The sequence below is a fragment of the Bos grunniens genome, chromosome 6 (genome assembly GCF_055505025.1).
Source record: "Bos grunniens cultivar Pamir isolate PY7600 chromosome 6, Bosgru_T2T1.0, whole genome shotgun sequence".
Classification (NCBI taxonomy): domain Eukaryota; kingdom Metazoa; phylum Chordata; class Mammalia; order Artiodactyla; family Bovidae; genus Bos; species Bos grunniens.
Genome location: NC_141170.1, coordinates 73,196,761 through 73,216,594, shown reverse-complemented (window position 1 = coordinate 73,216,594; position 19,834 = coordinate 73,196,761). Strand labels below are relative to the sequence as shown.

Sequence of the window (19,834 nt, the reverse complement as noted above, 5' to 3'; positions counted from 1 at the left end):
AAACCACTTCTATGTTGATTTAACAACTACAAAGAAAAAGTCTGGGCTCTAAACTTGGAAACCGTAACAACCAATAGGTTTTAAGACTTGGAGGGCTAGAGATGTAGCAGGAGTCATGGTTGTTAATCAGTGAGCGACCACAACTGTGGTTCTGGAGATGAGCCCGGCCATGTGCATCCAAGTCCTTGTTTGAAGACACTTGCTGTCTGTGGGCAGCTGCCTCCTTTGGGCCTGGACATAGCCACCAAGGTTTTCCTTAGTAGAGCCAACAGCTTTCTATCTTTCCAAGGTGGATGAATTGATGTCTCTGTGTTCAGGGGTGAAGAGCACAGACTTTGAAGCCAGACTGCATGGATCCCAATCCCAGGTCTGAAATGTACCAACTGTACAATCTTGTACGTGTACGTGCATGCTCTGTTGCTTCAGTAGTATCCAACTCTTTGCAACCCCATGGACTGTAGCCTGCCAGGCTCCTCTGTCTACGGGGCTCCTCAGGCAAGAATACTGGAGTGGGTTCCCATGCCCTTCTCCAGGAGATCTTCCCAATCCAGGTATTGAACCCGTGTCTCTTAAGTCTCCTGCATTGGCAGGCCAGTTCTTTACCAGTAGCACCATCTGGGAAACCCTTAGGTAAGTTACAAATCCTTTCTTAGCTTCTCTTAGCACACACATAAACAGAGATCATCATATACCATGGTAGCTGCATTTGCAAGGTTATCTTGAAGACTGATATACATCAGGTAATAAGCACTGCATCAATCGAAGTAAACTATTGTTACTCCATAAAGCATTTTGCCGTTCTTGGAGTCCCTTCTTTAGGTTCTTTCACTCAACCTGTGGTCATTACCAGTGTCCCATGAGGTCAGATAAGTCCAAGGATGTAGCTGCTGGTTGCCGAGGAGGGATTTGAACTCCATCTTCTGTCTCCTGGGCTAATGGTCTTCTCACCCATTCCCCTGCTCTCCTGTTGGCTTAAAACCAAGATCTTTGTTTTGATCAGAGAGACTGTTGGGATCCAGCCAAAGACGCATTTCATCTCAGCTGTAACTCAACGAGAGCTCTGCCTGATAAGAGAACTTGCAGCACCTTTGGGGGCTGCCAGCCATGTACCAATCCATAAAATATGGGGTGTCTCCTCCAGAATGCCACAATGCTTGCAAAAGCAAAGAGAATCCAGGTGCCAAACCTAAGGCTAATGATTAAAAACAAGACCAGGGAACTGCTTCTGACTCTGCCTTTTCAGCAAATACGCCTTTCCATCCAGCCTGACAGAAGCAGATTCCGAGGTTCTTGGGTTACAGGCTCCCTGTTTGCCCGCATGCCTACATCAAACTGCTCAGGAAATCTGATAGGAATTTTGCAACCTCAGCACAAATTGAGTGATTCTTACCTTGAATAATACAATGGCGTAGTCGTATATTAATGCGGGGTCCTCAGTCTCCAGGGCACCCTTGGCATACCACTCGATAGCCGCTTCCGGGTTCTTGGTCACACCTTGCTGGCCCCAGAACAGCATCTGGGCCAACCGTTGCTTTAAGACAGTAGCAATTTAAAACAATGACTTTCCTGTGAAATGCTTAACATGTGTGTGTGTGTGTGTGTGTGTGTGCACGCACTTAGTGGCTCAATTGTGTCCAACTCTTTGCGACCCTATGGACTGTAGTCCACCAAGCTCCTCTGTCCATGGGATTCTCCAGGCAAAAATCCTGGAGTGGGTTGCCATGCCTCCTCCAGGGGATCTTCCTGGAGTGAACCTGTGTCTCCTGCATCACAGGAGGATTCTTTACCCACTGAGCCACCTGGGAAGCCCTAATACTTAACATACGAGATTTTTAAAGAGGGTAAGGCAAACCTAGTTTAAAATGTTTTTATATCGAGAACCAAGACTTAGGTAGACACATGCTATCTTTCTACTGGGGACCAGAGCCCTAAAGGTGTACTGGGTTAAATACAAGTTATTAACACAACGATGTGTATCAGGGGGATGTGGGTGTGTGTATGTGAATGAATGTACTATACCCAGGTCAGAGCTGATGGATCAGCAACCATACTGTCTCCTCTCTTGAAATGCCCTCCCCTTTGGGAGTCATTGACTGTCTTCTGGGCCCAGTGTAAGGCATGCACGCCTGTGCACATCTGTGGCAGTCAGGGCATCTCCCTATGAGGCAGGAGATAGATGGGCTCCAGGCTAGGCATTTACAGCTGGCCTCCTGTTTGCATTTCCTGAGACAGGAGGTAGGTGGGCTCCTGGTTAGATATTTACAATCAGCCTCCTGTCTGCATACTGAAACAGAACTAACAACAGAAACAAGGTAAATAGCCAGGCTTTGTCTCCTGAGGACACCTTAAGAGAACAGACAAGGCAGGAAGAGAGGGGCTAACCCCTGTTTGAGTAAAGGATCACTAGGTCATATATTTTCCATTCTTAGGGTAAGAGAGACACTGCACATGTGCAGAAAGCTCCTTGGGGATCAAAAGGAGGAGGCACCACCCCATAACATGTGATGCCAAGGCCACCCCATAGGCCTCAATCCATCTTGGAAACAGTCACACACAGAGGGGAGGGTCCTAGGGTAGTTCAAGTATGAAAAAAGAAACCAGATAATTGGCCAAAGGTAAACAAAGACCCTGAAGAACCGCCCTATATAAATGATTTATATCATTATATCTATATATCTGATGCACTAGAATGTCTGATGGAGTCTTGGGACTGATCATAAATCCTGTGACTCTCTCTCCAATGGGTGCAGGTCTGACAACACTCAATGTCAAAAGTAACCAACTGCGCTTCCCTGGTGGCTCAGTGGTAAAGAATCTGCCTGCCAATGCAGGAGACACAGGTTCGACCCCTGACCCAGTAAGACCCCACATGCCATGAAGTGACAAAGCCCCTGCACCACAACTACTGAGGCCCGCGTAGAGCCCACGCTCTGCAACAAGAGAAGCCACGGCAACAAGAAGCCCGCACACCGCAACTGGAGAGGAGCCCTCACTCTCGGCAACTAGAGAAAAGCCCATGCAGCAACAAAGACCCGGCAGAACCAGAAATAAATACGTAAATCAAATTATTTAAAAAGAATGACCAACTGACTTGCTCTGGCCGGTGAAATGTGAGAAGTGCCCCATCTGAGCAGAAGTGTTAGGAGCCAGCTGTGACATGTCACAGGTGGCCCTGAGGCAAGAGCTTTGGAAGCACATTTTGGTGACACCTCTGTTAGCGTGGGCTCCTAAAGAACTATGAGAGCACAGCCCCTGCCAGCATCCCCAGTAGTGTGAACAGCAATACACTGGTGCTGTGTTAAGTCACTAGGATTGGGATATCTTGTTATCACAGCGTATCCTGGTCCATCAGGGCTGAGACAGTTTCCAAGACAGTGGACCACATCGTTACCTGAGCTGCCGCATTGCCTCGAGTAGCTTCATGCTTCAGCCACATAAAGACATCTCCATCTTCTTTGGTTTGTACCTTGAGTATTTCATCATCTTTTAGTCTAATTGTTTCAACATATGCCTAAAATGGAAGGAAGGAATATAAGAAGGCAGGGAGGGTGAGAGGAAGAAAGGAAGGGGAGAAGGGAGAATGAAAATATCCAAATAATTTGGGCATGCAAAAGACATGCCATTATTCTTAAACCAGCAATTATTCAAGTAAAAACTCACAAATAATGGAAATATGAGGTGTGTCCACAATGCCATAAGACCACATTCTTTTTAAATGAGTCGATCACACGCCTTGCATCTAAATGGGCATTTTTGTTCCTGTCAAAGCATTTGCCTTGGGAAGCTGAAGCTTACTCTGCTTTCTCTTCCTTTGCTCAAGCTAGTTCAGAAGTCCCCCTCTGTGCCATCAGTTTTAGGGCCAGATTATACAAGGCATCAAAAAAGGTAAATCAATAAATTCTAAGTATAATCTTATTATTATGCTTTATTATTATCCTGCATGACTAACCCTTTTTATTTAGCAGGCTCAGCCTCCAATATCTTTTGGCTATTTCCAAAAATGAAATCTGCTCTCAAAAGAGAAGGGCATATTAACTTTTTGAGTATATGCACAAGGATGAACCAGAGGTTCCAAGGAGGAACCCAAGGGGAAAGTTCACAAAATGCCTCAAATTTGCAAACAGCCTCCCAGGTATCTGCCTCCTTTGAAGAAAATAAGGCTCATTTTATGTATAAATTTTGGCTCTTTATCCAAAAAACTGTCTTGTTGTTTCACAGTCTCCCCTTATATTTAATACATGATGAATTCTATCTAGTGCCAGAGGGCCTGGGAAGGGCTTCAAGGCCACAAGCAGATGGTGAAAAAATTGGTTCTGGATGAGGCTGGGAGAAAGAAGCTTTAGAGAACAAAAAGCTCAGCCTGATTTCCCTTCTGATCCTCTGTTTGTCAGCGAAGGAAGGACTTAGACGTGTACACACTGCTGTATTTAAAATGGATAACCAACAAGGCCCTACTGTATAGCACAGAGAACTCTGCTCAGTGTTATGTCGCAGCCTGGATGGGAGGGGAGTTTGGAGGGGAATGGGTACATGTTTATGTATGGCTGAGTCCCTTTGCTGTTCACCTGAAACTATCACAACATTGTTAATCAACTATACTCCAATATAAAATTAAAAAGAGAGAGAGAGGAAAGGACTCAGATTCACAAGCTCTAGCCTGCAGCCCCATCATCCACCGGGGCCACACGCAACCAGAGGTCCCTCTTAGCGGCAGTAGAGGGCAGACTTGGAGACAGAGCTAGGACTCAGAACACAACAGGTATCAATTCCTGTTGGATGTCTAACCTTGGCACAGCACCCAGAAAATAGCAATAAGTAGAATAATGATGCTGCCACCTTTGATTGAAACCATGTGCAGGGTGTTTAACAAACATTTTTTTCACTTAATCCTCATTGCAGGACTGAGACCCAAATATCACTGCCCTCAATTGATAGGCAAAGAACTGAGGCTCACAGGGTAAAACTGTGAGCTCATGGTCATGTTGTAGAGCAGACCTTGGAAGCCAGGTTGACCTGTCTCCAAAGACAGGCTCTGATAGGCTCCCCAACAATGTCGCCCTCTAGCGGGAAGGCCCTGGAATCCTGTCTGGGCACTGGTCTCTCTCTCATTCTTCGCTAACTGCAAGGCCAATAAGTAGGAGCTTCAGCTCAGACTCCAGGGGATACTCTGTCATCTGCGATGAGCCTGGAATCGGGCAGAAGCTCAGGCAGCTCAAATAATATAATTCTCAGCTATAAGGATTTTTTTGGTCAACTAGGGAGTTGGGTATTTGATTTGGGATTGATTTTCTTCTTTTCCTTATTTTGCTTTTTCCTATTTTGCTTTTTCCTTCTTAACTTTGTCATGATACTTGAATGAAAGACATAGCAATGAAGACAGAGTTGCTGTGCTGCAAGAATTTATACTCTTAGGTGCTTCTGCCACTCTCTGGCAGGGATAACATACCATAATCACCAACAAGGACTGTGTGTGCGGACCAAGTGCTTGGTCCAGATTGACTCAGTGAATCTTTGCAACCTCATAAGACAGTCCCTATCAATATCCCCATTTCACATATGTGGAAAATGAGGCCCAGAACGGTTAAGCAACTTACCTAAGTTCTTCAAACTAATGAATCAGACCCAGGACAGCTGGCTGTGAGATAGTCCTCACCCACCCTCACCACCCTGCGAAGGACTTATGCATCTGGGAGAAAGCAGATGGGGGGCTGGTTCATCGTCTCCCCTTATACATAACGAATTCCATCTAATAGTGTCATGGTGGTGACATCAGATCTTTCACATCACCCCCAGGGGATATGAATTCTGACTCGCCACTAACTACCTATAGGCCTTGGGCCACTGACTTTATTTATCTGAGTCTTAGCTTCTGCATTGATAAAAATGAAGTGTAGCATGGTATCTGCTATATCAAAAGCACTCTACCTACTAGCCCTTATTTTTAATAGTGCAAAAGAGTTACAAACACTCAGGTTCAAATCTAGCCTCTACCACTTGCTTGTTGTTTGACTTTGGGCAAGTTCTTTGGCTTCTCCGAGTCTTGGTTGCCCCATTTGTAAAATGGGAACAATACCTGTACTGACCTCACAAAGTTGCAGGAGGATTGAAAGAGATTGTTTGTGAAGATCTTAGCAGAGCGTCTGGCATATGGGAAGCTCTCCAGAATGTAACTCATGTTTTAGGTCCTGAACTCATTATACCTTGTAAAAGGCTGACAGCAGTTTAGAATATTAGCCCTCCTGTTGGTGTTTGCTGTTTTGCACAGCTCAGAGCCTTACATTGTGGGGATGAATTTCTGAGAGTTTGATGCTTTTGAAGATGGAAGGGACAGATCTGAGGAGGAAGTGTCAGGGCTGGAAACATCTGAGAGCATCATGTTGTGTGTTGGGCTCCACTCAGCATACATCAGATGGATTAATTTATTCATGCTATCAACTCTGTGAGGTGAAGAGTGTCATGGCAGTCTTTACTAGTGAAAAACTGTGCAGAGACAGAGAAGCGAGTGAAGTTATCCAAGATTTCACACCCTGTGAACAGCAGACCTGGGACCTGAATCCAGACAAACTGGCCTTGAAGCTACACCACAATTGCCTGCCACACCCAGGCTGGTGGTTGCATCTTTACAACTCTGGGGTCCCCACAGTGGCAACCAGCACCAGTCAGAGCCACACACCCAGGCCTTCTGTGAAAGTCAACCATCTACAAAGACATGTGATGAAGGAACAATCCCTAAAAGGGAGCAGTGTCGGATTGTTCATCCATCAAACCTTTTGAGAACAAGGAATGATGCTTCAGATGGGAAAGTGACCAATCCTGGATGAAGCTATGGTGTGGAGAAAGACCGGTGGGGGTGAGGGTTAGGGGCAGAGCTGGGGAGATGCTGGCAGGAGTCCAGAGTCCCAGACTGACCAGTTCTGGGATCTTCTGTGGATTCTGAGGGGGGAAGGGTTCTTTTTGTGCTGTTATAAAATCAAGGTCTCTAGGATGAGCAGTTCATAGCCTATACTGCAGGGTTAAGACCTGCTGACCAGGTGAGAGGAGGTCTGGTGTCCAGAGACTCTGCAATCCTCAGACGTCCCTGGACCCAGCATCAGAGAAGTCTCCACACTGTCCCTAGACTCTTCATACGCTTTGCTACCTTTCTCTTTGCTCACTTTCAGGCTACATCATGCCAGCTGTCTGCTATCAATCACAGGACAGGCAGGACAGAGCGGAGAGCAGGGAGGGGTAAGGAGGGTGAAGGACTTAGTGGACTTTGAACCTGGGGAGCAAATGCTGTTAGTGGCCCCCCATTTCCCAGCGCATCTACGTTCTCTGAAGTCGTGAAATAGAATGGCTCAGCCAGCACTCCCGGGAACTCAGCAGCAGGGCAATTTGAGTCTACACCCAAACCACCACTTCCTTCAGGTCTGGAGGAGTCACTGTGAGGAACCCAGATTTTAGGGTGTTTAAAATCAGCTACAATGTTTGGCTCCCAATGTGGGGATCTAAGTTTTCTTTGTTGAAATTTAACATTTTAGGGATTTTTAAAGTAAGAATGGAAGAATATCAAGTGTAAAGATGTAGACACAGAAGCAAGTACCCAAGATTCCCCAAAAAGGGTAAGGGGTGTTGACTGCAAGGAAGGCAGAGTTGAAAGCCAAGTGCCTAGGTGCTTGCTGTCGACAATGATCACTGGTCACATGAAAAAGTACCAGAGAGTCAACAAAACACTGTGGTCACTTTGTGTCCATTTCTGGTTGCTCTGCATTCTATCCTGTCAGTCAACAGGGAGCGCCACCTAAATTTCAAGCACAGTGCTGGGCATTGGGATCACCAACGTGAACAGACAAAGTGTTTGTCTTGGGGGGCTCCCAGTCTACTGGTGCAGCAAGTCCTCAGATCCTGTACACAGCACCCATCATTGAGCGAGGGCATGGATGTGCCTGGGTGCCCAGGTGCATGGCAAAGGGGACATCCAAGGAGAAGGTAATGTCTGAGCCCAGTGTTCCAGGAGGAAGAAGGGTCAGCAGACGGGAAAAGGAGGGGTGGGCATAGAGAAAGCAAGCCAGGCAGAGGAAACCCGGCAGGGTCAGGAGATATGGACAGCCTGATGTGACCAAAAGCTTGGCATCTCCAGAGTGGGCAGGCCAAGCAGGGACTGCTGAGAGCTGAGACTGGAGAAGCAGAGAGAAACCTGATCAAGGAATGACTCCTATGCCAAGTGATGAGCTGGACTTGGTGCTTCCGGATCAGTATTTCTCAGCACTGACTACATGTTACTACCATCTGAAGGAGTTTTAAATATACACATGTGCATAGACATATATACCCAAACTATACGCCTGGACCCCACCCTGTCAATTTGATGAGACTATGGGGTGGAGCCAGCACAGAGGTGTTCTCTGATCCCCCGTGAGACTTTGAGGTGCAGCCAGGTTGAGAACTTCCCCTGTTGTCAGCCCCCTCTGGCCTCCATGGGAAGAACATGGAAAGGGATAAAACTGGTGACAGAAAGGCCAGTTAGGGGGTACATTTATTTGCTAGAACTGCTGTCGTAACAAAAAGCCACAGATGACACGGCTTAAAACACAGAAATTAACTTCCTCATGCTTCTGGAGGCTGGAAGTCCAAGATCAAGAGGCTGGCAGGTTTAGTTCTTTTGTTTGTTTTGGCCACGTGGCATTTGGGATCTTAGTTCCCAGACCAGGGATCAGACCTGTGCCCTCTGCATTGGAAGCTCAGAGTCTGCCAGTGAAGTCCTGGTTTAGTTCCTTCTGAGGCCCCTTTTCCTTAACTTGTGTCGTCACATGGTCATCCCTCTGTTTCATCTTAACCTCCTCTTCTTATTAGGATACCAGTCATGCTGGATGAGGGTCACCTCATGGTTGAACGTATTCCTCTCTTCAAAGGTTCTGTCTCCTTAATGTAGGGCCCTGTTCTGAGGTACTGGTGGGGAGGGCTTCAAGCTATGGACTTAGGGGTCAATTCAAGCCATACTCAGTCCATAAGAGGAGGCCATCATAGTCACTCAGCAGAGAGATGTAAAGGACAGTTGTAGGCTGTGGCTGTATATTGGATAGGAGTGGGAGCAGAGAGAAGTTGGCGTGTAAACCTGCTGGGGATTATAACCCCAGCTAGGATGATGGGGGGATTATAACCCCAGCTAGGATGATGGGGGGATTGAAGATGACTCCCCAGTTCCTGGCATGGACAGGGGTGTCACGGGTTGAGGAGTTTGGGGGAATAGAGAGGAGGAAAGGGTGTGTTGCCTTTGTGATATGTTATTTTTGCAGATGGGGGTTTGTAAGAAAGAGCTCAGCCTGAGAGTCAGATTTCTGTGTCGTCAGTATGTGGAGGGAGGGATGTGTGAGACCCCTGGCCCTCTAGAAGGTGTAGACACAAAAGACTGAGGACCAAACCTTTCAGAAGAGCAAATTCTGAAGGGCGAAAAGGATGATAGGAACTCATTTGTGATTAAGCCACAAAAACAAACCAAAAAACAACTAGTATCTTCTTTCTCTTTGACCTGAAGTAGAATCCCTCTAAATCATATAAAAGTGACATGAAGCAAGGTTACTAACATAGAAGTGATGGGAACCACAAGTTACATAAAAAATGAAACAAAAATCCAGACAGAAGTTACTGATGGGTCTTTGGTTTGTTAATTAGAGGTCTGGCTTTCCAGATCTCTTCATTTTTTATGTGCTGTGTGTGGGTGTGCTTGGTCATGTCTGACTCTCTGTGGCCCCATGGACTGTGGCCTGCCAGGCCCCTCTGTCCACGGAGTTTTCCAGGCAAGGATCCTGGAGTGGGTTGCCATCTCCTTCTCCAGGGGATCTTCCCGACCCAGGGATTGAACCCTTGTCTCTTGTGTCTCCTGCATCAGCAGGAGGATCCTTTACCACCGTGCCACCTGAGAAGCCCCTTGTTATGTGCTGCCGGTGAATTAATAGATCTCTCAACAAAAGGATATTTAAATCGACGTATGACACCTGCTAAAATTCTCAAGAAGCCATTAATTACACACTCTGAAGAAAATGAGCTATGATACAACTAACTGTATAATTCGTATCTGTGATTCTTAATCACACGACTTTCCAGCTGCAAGATGGATCTTCTCTATTCATCTTCTCTGGTTCTGACCAATTAAACATTTTCTTTCATAATCATAACACTTCATGGGCCAAATCTTCAAAAGAAAAGGAGCTTGTTAGCAACATACCATCTCCCCTTGCTCATTTATGCTGCATTAGAATTCCTAAAAGTATATATGTACAGGACATTATTAACACATTCAAGCTTAGCAGAACAATAACAATATTATTTGGTGGTCTGATTTTTTTATGAATGTGTTTCCAGAATAATTCTTTAAAAACTTTATAAATGAATAAACTTAAAAATTCCTGTCAAACTGAGGTCAAATTTTGCCCATAGCCTATGTATGCGGAGAGAATACAAGTTTATTCAGGAGAAATCATTATCTTCTAAAGGAATTAGAATGTCTATACAGACAGCCTTTGGGTACTTCATAGCTTGATTCATGTTTAATGTTCACTGACAGCATGTATCTCTGAGTCATTTATTTCATAACTCTACAGTGGCCACTGTAGGTTTCTTTTCCAGAAACCATTCATTCCCAATCATCAAAGCACACATTTCCTGCACTGGGGGTTTCTAAATGTAATGCAGGAGCAGCACAGGGAACAGTAAGTGGTCTGGTTCCCAGTTAGCCTGCTCTGTCTAAGATTCCACGAGCCTGACCCATCTCCCAGGCTCACCAAGCATAAGGTGAAAATCAAGAGCTTATGGCTTCAACCAGAGCCAGATCTGATCATGCAGCAACCTCCTGTCCCTGGTTGCACAAACCCAGGCACCCCAGTGGTTTATATACTATCTTTGGCAGAAGCTGAGTAGCTGAAACAGTGACTATAAAATCAGAGCTTAAAATATTTACTATCTGGCCTTATACAGAAAAACATTGTCAACCCCTGGTACAGTCTACTTGCATTTCTCAACTTAACTAGCTGAAGTGCTATGAAAAATACAAGCCGAGAGGCCAGCCACGTCACAATCTACTCCTGCTGGATGCAAATCTACATCATCTAAAGGCAGCTTTCTTTTTATTCTTACACTGTCACCTTTACTTGGGCTTCCCTGGTGGCACCAGTGGTAAAGAACCTGTCTGCCAATGCAGGAGATGTAAAGAGATATGGGTTTGATCCCTGGGTCTAGAAGATCCCCTGGAGGAGGGCATGGCAACCCACTGCAATACTCTTGCCTGAAGAATCCCATGGACAGAGAAGCTTGGCGGGCTATAGTCCATAAGGTCGCAAAGAATCGGACACAACTGAATAGACAGTGCATGCACGCATCACCTTTACCTCCAGACTTTTATTCACAGTTCCTGAAACAAACCATCAGTTGGTCCAGTGTAACGCATCATGTTTTGAAGGCAGATATTAGCCACTGATTTCTTTGCCTAATGAGTCAAAAAGATACGTGAGCCTGCAAAATGAGAGGCTGGAGTCAGTGCCCCTCATCCAGTCCTTAATCCAGGATGGATTGCCTGCTGTCAGTCACCTGGAGCCCTGTGGCTCATGTGATGGGCAGACGCTTCTCGAGGCGCTGGGCAGCAGGAACATAGGGAGGGATGGAACTCTCTTATATGTAGACTCTGCAACCCTGCTGCTTGTGACGTGTTGATAGCAGCCCTTGGCTTACTGCCCCTGCTTAATTTGACTCAATCTCCCCTGACATCTCCAGATCCTTCCAAGTCACATGCTTTTGGAACAAAGACAAAATGTCTCTGTTTCTGGTATACATGGTTTTCAAAATCAGAGCCTGTCCAGGGCTGTATCTCCCCTCCCCTTACCAGTCTTCCCACTCATGAAAAGCTCCTCATGCACAGATGTAGGATGGTCGCTGCATTCAGCCTGAGAGCACAGTGAGGAAATATGAATTGGAGATTATGAGAGGGCTTCTCTTTGCATGGGATTATGCTTGCACTCTGAAGGCCAGTGAATAAACCAGCCACAGAGGCAGACACTTTGTAAAATTGTTCAGGAAGCCCTAGTAGGCAGGGCCATAACCACTCCCACCCATTCCTCTCTTGTACCTGATCTCCTTGGAGCGTGTGCTGGTCAAGGGGTGTCTTGGTGGCGATATTGCTGTAGTAGGCATAGGACAACTCCCAGTCCAGGGGGTAGTTATCAATACCCTGGTAATGCTTGTACCCAAGATTCATCGAAGACAGCCTTTCACTGCCCTGGCCTCCAACCAAACTATACAACATGCCCTGTTAGAAAGAAACGGACAGTGTTCACAAGATTACAGAAAAGGGTGGTAAAATTCTAACACAGAAAGGTCATCTGGACCCACCCCTATAATATGAGCTTAGTCATTCTGGAAAGAAGTTAATACGCCTTTTAAGAAAAACTTCAGATAGGACTTCCTTGGTGGTCCAGTAGTTAAGACTCTGTACTCCCAAAGCAGGGTGCATGGGCTCTATCCCTGGTTGGGGAACTAAGATCCTGCGTGCCACACTGCATGGCCAAAAAACAAAAAACATGAAAAATTTCAGAAAAGTCACAAGAGCTTTCTCGTGATTATCTGTCCTCAAAGTCTAATAGCTGAAAATTCCTTTGTTCTTCCCTCAGTGAAGACAGGGTCTTCCCCTGACTTATCTCACAGCATCTCTTCGTGTATCCACCAACTGTTCTAAGGATGCTGGCTACATCACTTCAGCTACATCATCTGTGCCCGATGATCTGAATGGTGGGCCACATTCCAACTTCACATTCTCAGAATGTTAGTGTTGGGAAGGGTCCTTAGAGATCGACTGGTCCAACCACCTCATTTCAGAGTGAAGGAAATAGAGGCTCAGAAAGTTGAAGTCATATGTCTTTGGTCAACCAGTCGTTTTGTGGCAGAAACAGGGCTCAAGTCTTCTACTCTATACACTCAATGGGAACTGCCTCAGGGACTTAGGAAAGCACGCCATCAGTCATGAGCTGCTACAGCCAGAGACGCACATAAAGAAATCAAGTGAAAGAAACGTGGAGCCACCTGGGAGGGTCTAAACAGTCTGAGTGTCTTCAAATCCAGGATAAACAATCCTGGGTGCAAATACAAAAACTCTGTGATCAGGGATTATTTAGCAGCACTTATAAAAGTGCAATTCCAGATGTTAAGCAAGTTGCATATGAAATTTGGATTCAACACCATAAACAAAACAGTCTAGTATGACTTTTGTTTTAATGGTGTGCAGTTCGCTCAGTCGTGTCCAACTCTCTTTGTCACCCCATAGACTGTAGCCCTCCAGGCTCCTCTGTCCATGGAATTCTCCAGGCAAGAATACTGGAGTGGATTGCCATTTCCTTCTCCTGTTTAATGGTAGAAGGCTGAATGTGACAATTCTTTGCTTAGAGGTCTAAATGATTCCACTAAGCTAAAAAGTCGTATGGGATGATGGGTCCACAGCCAGAATAGTTACAAGAATTGGGTAAGAGGCACCTGTTCTTGAAGGACTAGGATTTTGATAAGCCCTGCACAAACTATTCCTGAGTATATCAATCGTATCCCCATGCTGTGTCCAGAAATGGATAAAGTGCACTTCTTCATTCACTGCCAGCAGAGGATCCCGTATTTAGACAGCCCTAAGCTGTTTTTCTTGAGTGTAAAGATTTTAAAAGACTCCAGGGAGCATGAACATGTCCAGTTCCACCTGGGGCACGAGAGCCTTACCCTGCAAATACAATCTAGGTGACGGATATTCCTGCGATGCATGAAATACTCTACCTGCAGCTGATCCCGAGGTACAGTTAATCCAGTTTCATAAAAGACTGCGAGGTAGTAGGATGCTTTATGGTATCCACAGCAGCTGGCATCCATCAGAAAGGGGACGATGGAGCTAATTTGGTGAAGGCCATCAACACTGGAGAGTCTCTTTACAGCCTTCTCGAATATCCGCCCACCGATGTCTAATACAGATTCATTTTGGTTCCTCGGCACTGTAAATAACACAATTCACAGCACACACAATTAACTACCATGGGATCGACATGGCTTTAAAAAGAATTGGGAAGAGCCAATTAAATCACCTGAGTTATTAATATTTCTGGTCCTGCAGTGCCTTGAAATATACCACCTTCCCGGGAAGTAAATCAAACCCGTTGGGGATGCCAGGGTGTCATTCTGTAAATAGCTTTTCCTTTGGCACTAAATGACAGCCTAGTATCCTGGGGGAGAGGATGTGCTTTCTACAGCTGAGAGAATGCCTCAAGAGAATAATCTACTCAGTGTAACTCACACCAAGTTAGGACCACCGAAACTGCCAGAGAGATTTTTTTTCCCCTCTAAGACTCTGAAGGAGAGTGTGTTTTATCTCAGAAATAGATCCTAGGTGCTGCTGTAAAAAGTTGAGCACAAGAACCTTATTTTGAGATGCCTTCTTATCATCTTTTGCCTCCGGTTTTCCTTGTGGGTTTCTAAATACAACAAAAAGAATGTCAACTTTTATTGAAGGCTTATGAAATGCCCAATACTGGGTTGAATCCCTTATGCAAATTATGTCATGTAAGCCAAACAATTTTAGGAGGTAGGTACTTAATTAGGGTCTTCATTTTTCAGATGAGGAGACTGAAGTCTGGAGAAGTCAACTAACTTGTCTAAAGTTACAAAAGCTGGCAAGTGGCTGAGCCAAGCCTAGAATCCAGCTTGGTAGGTCACAGGAAAAGATTCCTATTCACTGCGCTTCAGCTTCTTCCTGATAATAGGCAACCAGGTATCTTAATAAGTACCTTACTGCCGTGGGTAGAGATCTCTCTATACAATCGCTTTAAGCTATGGCGCTTCCTTTCACCTAATCCTCCCATAAATTGATAAATTAAGTCCAAATGGGCAAGTTATAAGGCCTTATAATCTGTCACAGTCCCTTAAAGTCTATCTACATTATTCATCTCTCATTTATTAATCAGCTAGCGAATGTTTACAGTTCTACTCTGTGTATCTACTGGATGCTGTGTTACAAAAAGCCACATAGGATTGCACAGGTACTACTTCCATTTAAAGAGATGCAGTCAACTTATTTAAAATGAAAATTTTCTCCCCTGAGAATTATGTCCAACAGTTTTCTTTGATCTTCTTCAATCTATCCCACATTAAAATGTTACTAACAACTTCCAGGAGGCAACGAGAGACTCATTCTATCAGCACTCCACCAAAGTAATGCGGGAGACCTGGGTTTGACCTCTGGGTTGGGAAGATCCCCTGGAGAAGGGAAAGGCCACCCACTCCAGTATTCTGGCCTGGAGAATTCCATGGACTGTAGAGTCCATGGGGTTGCAAACAGTCACACACGACTGAGCGACTTTCACAAAAAATTCACAAAAGGCATGAACAGAGATAAGTTTCCAATGTGGGAAACCTCTTGCTGAAGGATTTGAGATTGGACTGAAGGGCAGGCCATTGGCAGAGGTTGATGCCTCTGCCTTGGCATCACAGAAGCCAGCAGAATCCAACGGATGAAACTGTGAGACCCACGCCATTGATTATGAGATGGTGCCTATCCCTTTGAGCACATAGGCAGTTGGCTGCCCCTGTCAGGGAGGCACGTGCCTTCACTTGCTAAACTGTGGGAAAGGTACCCACCCTCCACCTCCACTCAGCACTAAGGTAGTCCTATCTCCTGGCTCCTGAAACTCCTCACCCTCACCCTCTTCAACTTGTTCAGAGGCAGCACCTTGGATCTGCTTTTACTCTCTCCATCCCAAGAGGTAAGTGCTGAAAGAACCACCTCACTGAACAAGTGGACTTTGCTCATCCTTCTGTATTTTTTTTAAATTCCTAAAGAAATAGCTGCTTATTATTAAAAAAAAAAAAAGACTCAAACAATGTAGGTTTATATAAAATAAAAAGTCCCCTCTTTCCCAATCGTTCTTTAATTGTGAAGGAAAACTATTGAAAGTTTGGTGTATGTACTTCTAGACTTTTCCTCATCATAGATAATTCATTATACATCTATCTGCCTATATACATACATATTTTCCTTCTGAAAAGCTCCTATAGATTCAAACTCTCAACTTTTTTCCCTTATGAATATTTTCATTGAAATTAGTTTAACATTCTGTTAGTATCAGCTGTAGAACAAAATGACTCATACATATTCTTGTTCAGATTCTTTTCCATTATAGGTTATTACAAGATATTGAGTCTACTTCCCTATGCTTATCTGTCAACTTTCTTTTTAAATTAACAGCATACCACAAATACCTGTCCACAGCAGTCAGAAGCTTATTCTTCTTCCTAAACTTTTAATAGTATTGCAGTCTATAGCAGTGCTGTTCTTCCAACCAGTTTCCTATTTTTAGCCTCTTGGTTTGCTTCCAGTGGTTTGGCTATAACCAACAACATGCCAGTGAACGTCCTTGAACATTTTCCTCTGCTCATCTGTTGGGATGGATCTGAATAATAACCCCCTTTTCCACCAGGAGTCTGGGGCTCTTCTTTTGAATTTTCCCTCTGCAGAGCTGACAGAATTCCATCCTGTCCAACCATTAGACAGTGGGAGAACCTACTGCAGTGATTCAGTGTGTACTGCAGCACTCAGCTGGAGTTGCAAAATAAACCCTACCCCTACTTGCTCTTACATTTACTTTTAAATACATGCTCATCTCCAATGCCCCTTTGTGCACACTCAGAGCAAAGCAATATTACCATTTTGTTAACGATTCATTCTGGCCTTACCTGCTTTGCCAAACACATAACTAAGATGATGAGTTTTGCCTGAGTACCCACGGACATGGGCTTTGGGGACTCAAAGGAGAGAAGAGACTCCAAACTAAATGAAGCTCCAAATGAAACACTTGCCCTGCTGACATCTGGCACAGAACCCCAGAAATCATTTGCAGGATTGTCCCAGAAGCACGGATTGCTGGAGAATAACAATCAGGAGGGAGAACCTTCACAAAGTTCAAATCCTCAGCAAGTGCACACACAGAAAAAAAAAAAAAGCAGACTGAAACGAAGGCAGGTGGAAAAGCCTTCATTATTTCTTTTACCTATTAAAATTCTTAACTCCCCCCAAACATTACCAATCGGTGCTTTCTCTACAAAAGAATCTAGACAGTTTTCTGCTCTTGTGGATATAATAATAAAATAATAATACATCTAAAGGAAAACTGCTCATTTTGCACATTTTTTAAAGTTTGCATTTCAAATGTGGCACAAAATCAAAGCTCTGATGTCACTGGTGATATTGTAAAACCGGCTATCTAAAAATACATTTAATGAGACTGTTAATTTCACCCATCTGGTTTAGCATATGCATTTTTTCTAGTGGATCTGTAACTAAAAAACATGCCTTGTTTATGGAGATTAATGGAGTAATGAAAAACAAACAAACAAAATACAAGTGGAGCCACTTTCCCATTTTTCTTTCTTCCTACAAGAGAGGCTAAGGAAACAAAAGCCACCGCCACCGTTAATTAACTCTCACTCTCTTCCCGGGAGCACAGTATTGTTTATTTTGCTCTTTTTTCTTTTTTCCAGCAATACCATAAGGTCACCATTTGTGCACTCGTCATTAAAAGAGGCAAAAAGCAGAAAACGAGAAAGTAGCCGCCTACTGAAGGAGCTGAAGCCACATCTGATGGAAAATTTGGGAGAAAAAGGCAGGCTTATTTATTCCTTCTGAGGGGAAAAAGACACATTAAGAAAGTCATTTTTTATTTCAACCTTCTGAAAGCTATAATGTATCCATAAAAGTTTGAAAAGGGGGGAAAAACATGGAAGGAGAACATATCATTTAACCAGAAAAGGACAGATCTTCACCAAGTTTTACTAGTTTTTTTTTTTTTAATAGCACATCTCTCATTTGCATTTGCATTTGATGAGCCCCACAGGGTTCCTGAGGCTCAAAGAGGTGGCTTATTTCTCTCCCCGAAATAAACTATTTGTACTTTTCTGTCCTGTGTAGATTTTCTGACTTTATACATGTTATTTCTCTTCCTCCCTCCTCTTCTCCCCACTCCTTCCTTCTTTTTATCTCTTTCTCTGTGTGTATTTTTTTAAAACTATAATGTATAATTCCTTGAATTAAAAAAATAAGATAGGGGCCCTTTAATGAAAAACAGCAAAGATAGCTCTTAAATTCCAGAGTATCCTGGAATTGCTAAATAACACCATTGTGTTTCTACTCTTTTCATGCTCTGCTTTTTAGTCTCCAAATAAACACTGCAAAAATATGAAGAGTTGGGGGGCTTCCCTGGTAGCTCAGACAGTAAAGAATCTGCCTGCAAGGTGGGAGATGCGGGTTTGATCCCTGGGTCGAGAAGATCCCCTGGAGAAGGGCATGGCAACCCACTCCGGTATTCCTGCCTGGAGAATCCCCATGGACAGAGGAGTCTGAGGGGCTACAGTCAATGAGGTTGCAAAGAGTCAGACACGACTGAGTGACTGACACTTTCAGGAACAAGCTAGAGTGCCGTCAGTGCAGCCAGCACCCCTCTGCACATTGGAAGGAGGAACCGTGTCTCCTGCACTCCACTCTGAAGCCTGGGGCAGGCGCCAGGCAGTGGTCCTGCAGGAACAATGCAGATGGCGTCAGCCCCAGGATGTGAGCCCAGCCTCAGACCCGGCCTCCCTCTGAGGACCAAGGAGGCCCCCTGAGGCAGAACTCAGCCTCTATGTAGCCACAGTCACCAGCTCTTGAGGCCTCAGGGGTGCCCATTCTGGCATGAAAAGAAGAAAGGGAGTCACCAGTTCTGGCCTCGGGGCATATGTCTGGAGGGCGTGCTGGCCGCTCACCTGGCCCTCCCTGGCCGGGGAGTCCCCTGCACCTAGGCCTTGTGTCCTTCCTCACTCCTTCCTACCATGAGCAGTTCTCTGACCCAGAGCCCTCACCTGGCTCTGCCATCCCGGCAGCCTCTTACCAGCCAGTCCCCACCATCTCTCTTCCCTGATTCCAGAGCCCCATTCAAAGGGTTTCTGAATTCAAAGGGTTCCGTTTTGTCAAGAAAGGTGTGAGAGGAGAATGAAAGAAGTAGCCAGCATACCTCTTCAAGGATGAAAAGGTGTGCACACTGAAATACTACCAGCCTAGCATTAGAAACAGCTAATAGGTGATTCTATGCTCTGACAAGAGCCATTTTCCCAGAGAATTGGAGCTTCCCCAGAAAACAGCACAGAGCAATTAGAATGGTCCCCCTGAAGTCTTGAACATGGGGTCTTGGTCGGATGTCCCCCAGAGCCTGGACTTCAGGACAGAATAGCACAGGAGCATTCCCAGACCACACGAGGGAATGGGGATGCAGAGCAGTGGCCCAGGAATGCCGGGAGGTGGAAAGGGTTGGCTGCTACATCTGTATGCATCGCAGCTGGGTGCCCCAGGAGCACTGCCATCTTAACTCAAAGGCATGCTGACTCCAGGAGGTGAGGAACAAGTCCTGTGCTGCTTCAGAGGGGGAACTACCAGTGGGGATAGCTGCATTTTATATCAGGTTAGCACATCAGCTGTCACCATGTAAGAAGACTCCCACCTCCACACCCCCTGGCACTTGGCAGACAGCAGTGTGTGGGTGGGTCTACGCTTCTCATTACAGTCACCCCAGGGCCCAGCGCCATGCTGGGAGGTTCTCAGTACACGGGTGCCAAGTTGGGTCTGCATGAACCTTCGGGCAGTTTCATATCCAGGCACCTGTATTACCTGAGCAACGAGGTTACAGATATATGGAGGCAAGACCCCTGAGGGCTGTATTTCGGGTATTCTTTTGCAATGCATGTGCATAGTCTAAGAAGGATACTGGTCTACTTGTGCTGACAGGCAAGAGTTGGAAGACAGCATTCTGTCTGACCT

General features: G+C 45.2%; 1 protein-coding gene across 2 annotated transcripts in view; it reads right to left on the bottom strand.

The window, feature by feature from the left end:
• SEL1L3 (SEL1L family member 3) overlaps window positions 1–19,834 on the bottom strand; it is a 108,289-nt gene that overhangs the window by 34,958 nt on the left and 53,497 nt on the right. For both annotated transcript variants that reach the window (XM_086406244.1, XM_086406246.1), the window contains exons 10-13: window positions 13,780–13,991; window positions 12,098–12,277; window positions 3,392–3,511; window positions 1,391–1,531 (exon numbers count right to left, since the gene is read on the bottom strand). In XM_086406244.1, the coding sequence (XP_086262370.1) occupies window positions 1,391–1,531; window positions 3,392–3,511; window positions 12,098–12,277; window positions 13,780–13,991 (653 nt within the window). The remainder of the gene's footprint in view (window positions 1–1,390; window positions 1,532–3,391; window positions 3,512–12,097; window positions 12,278–13,779; window positions 13,992–19,834) is intronic.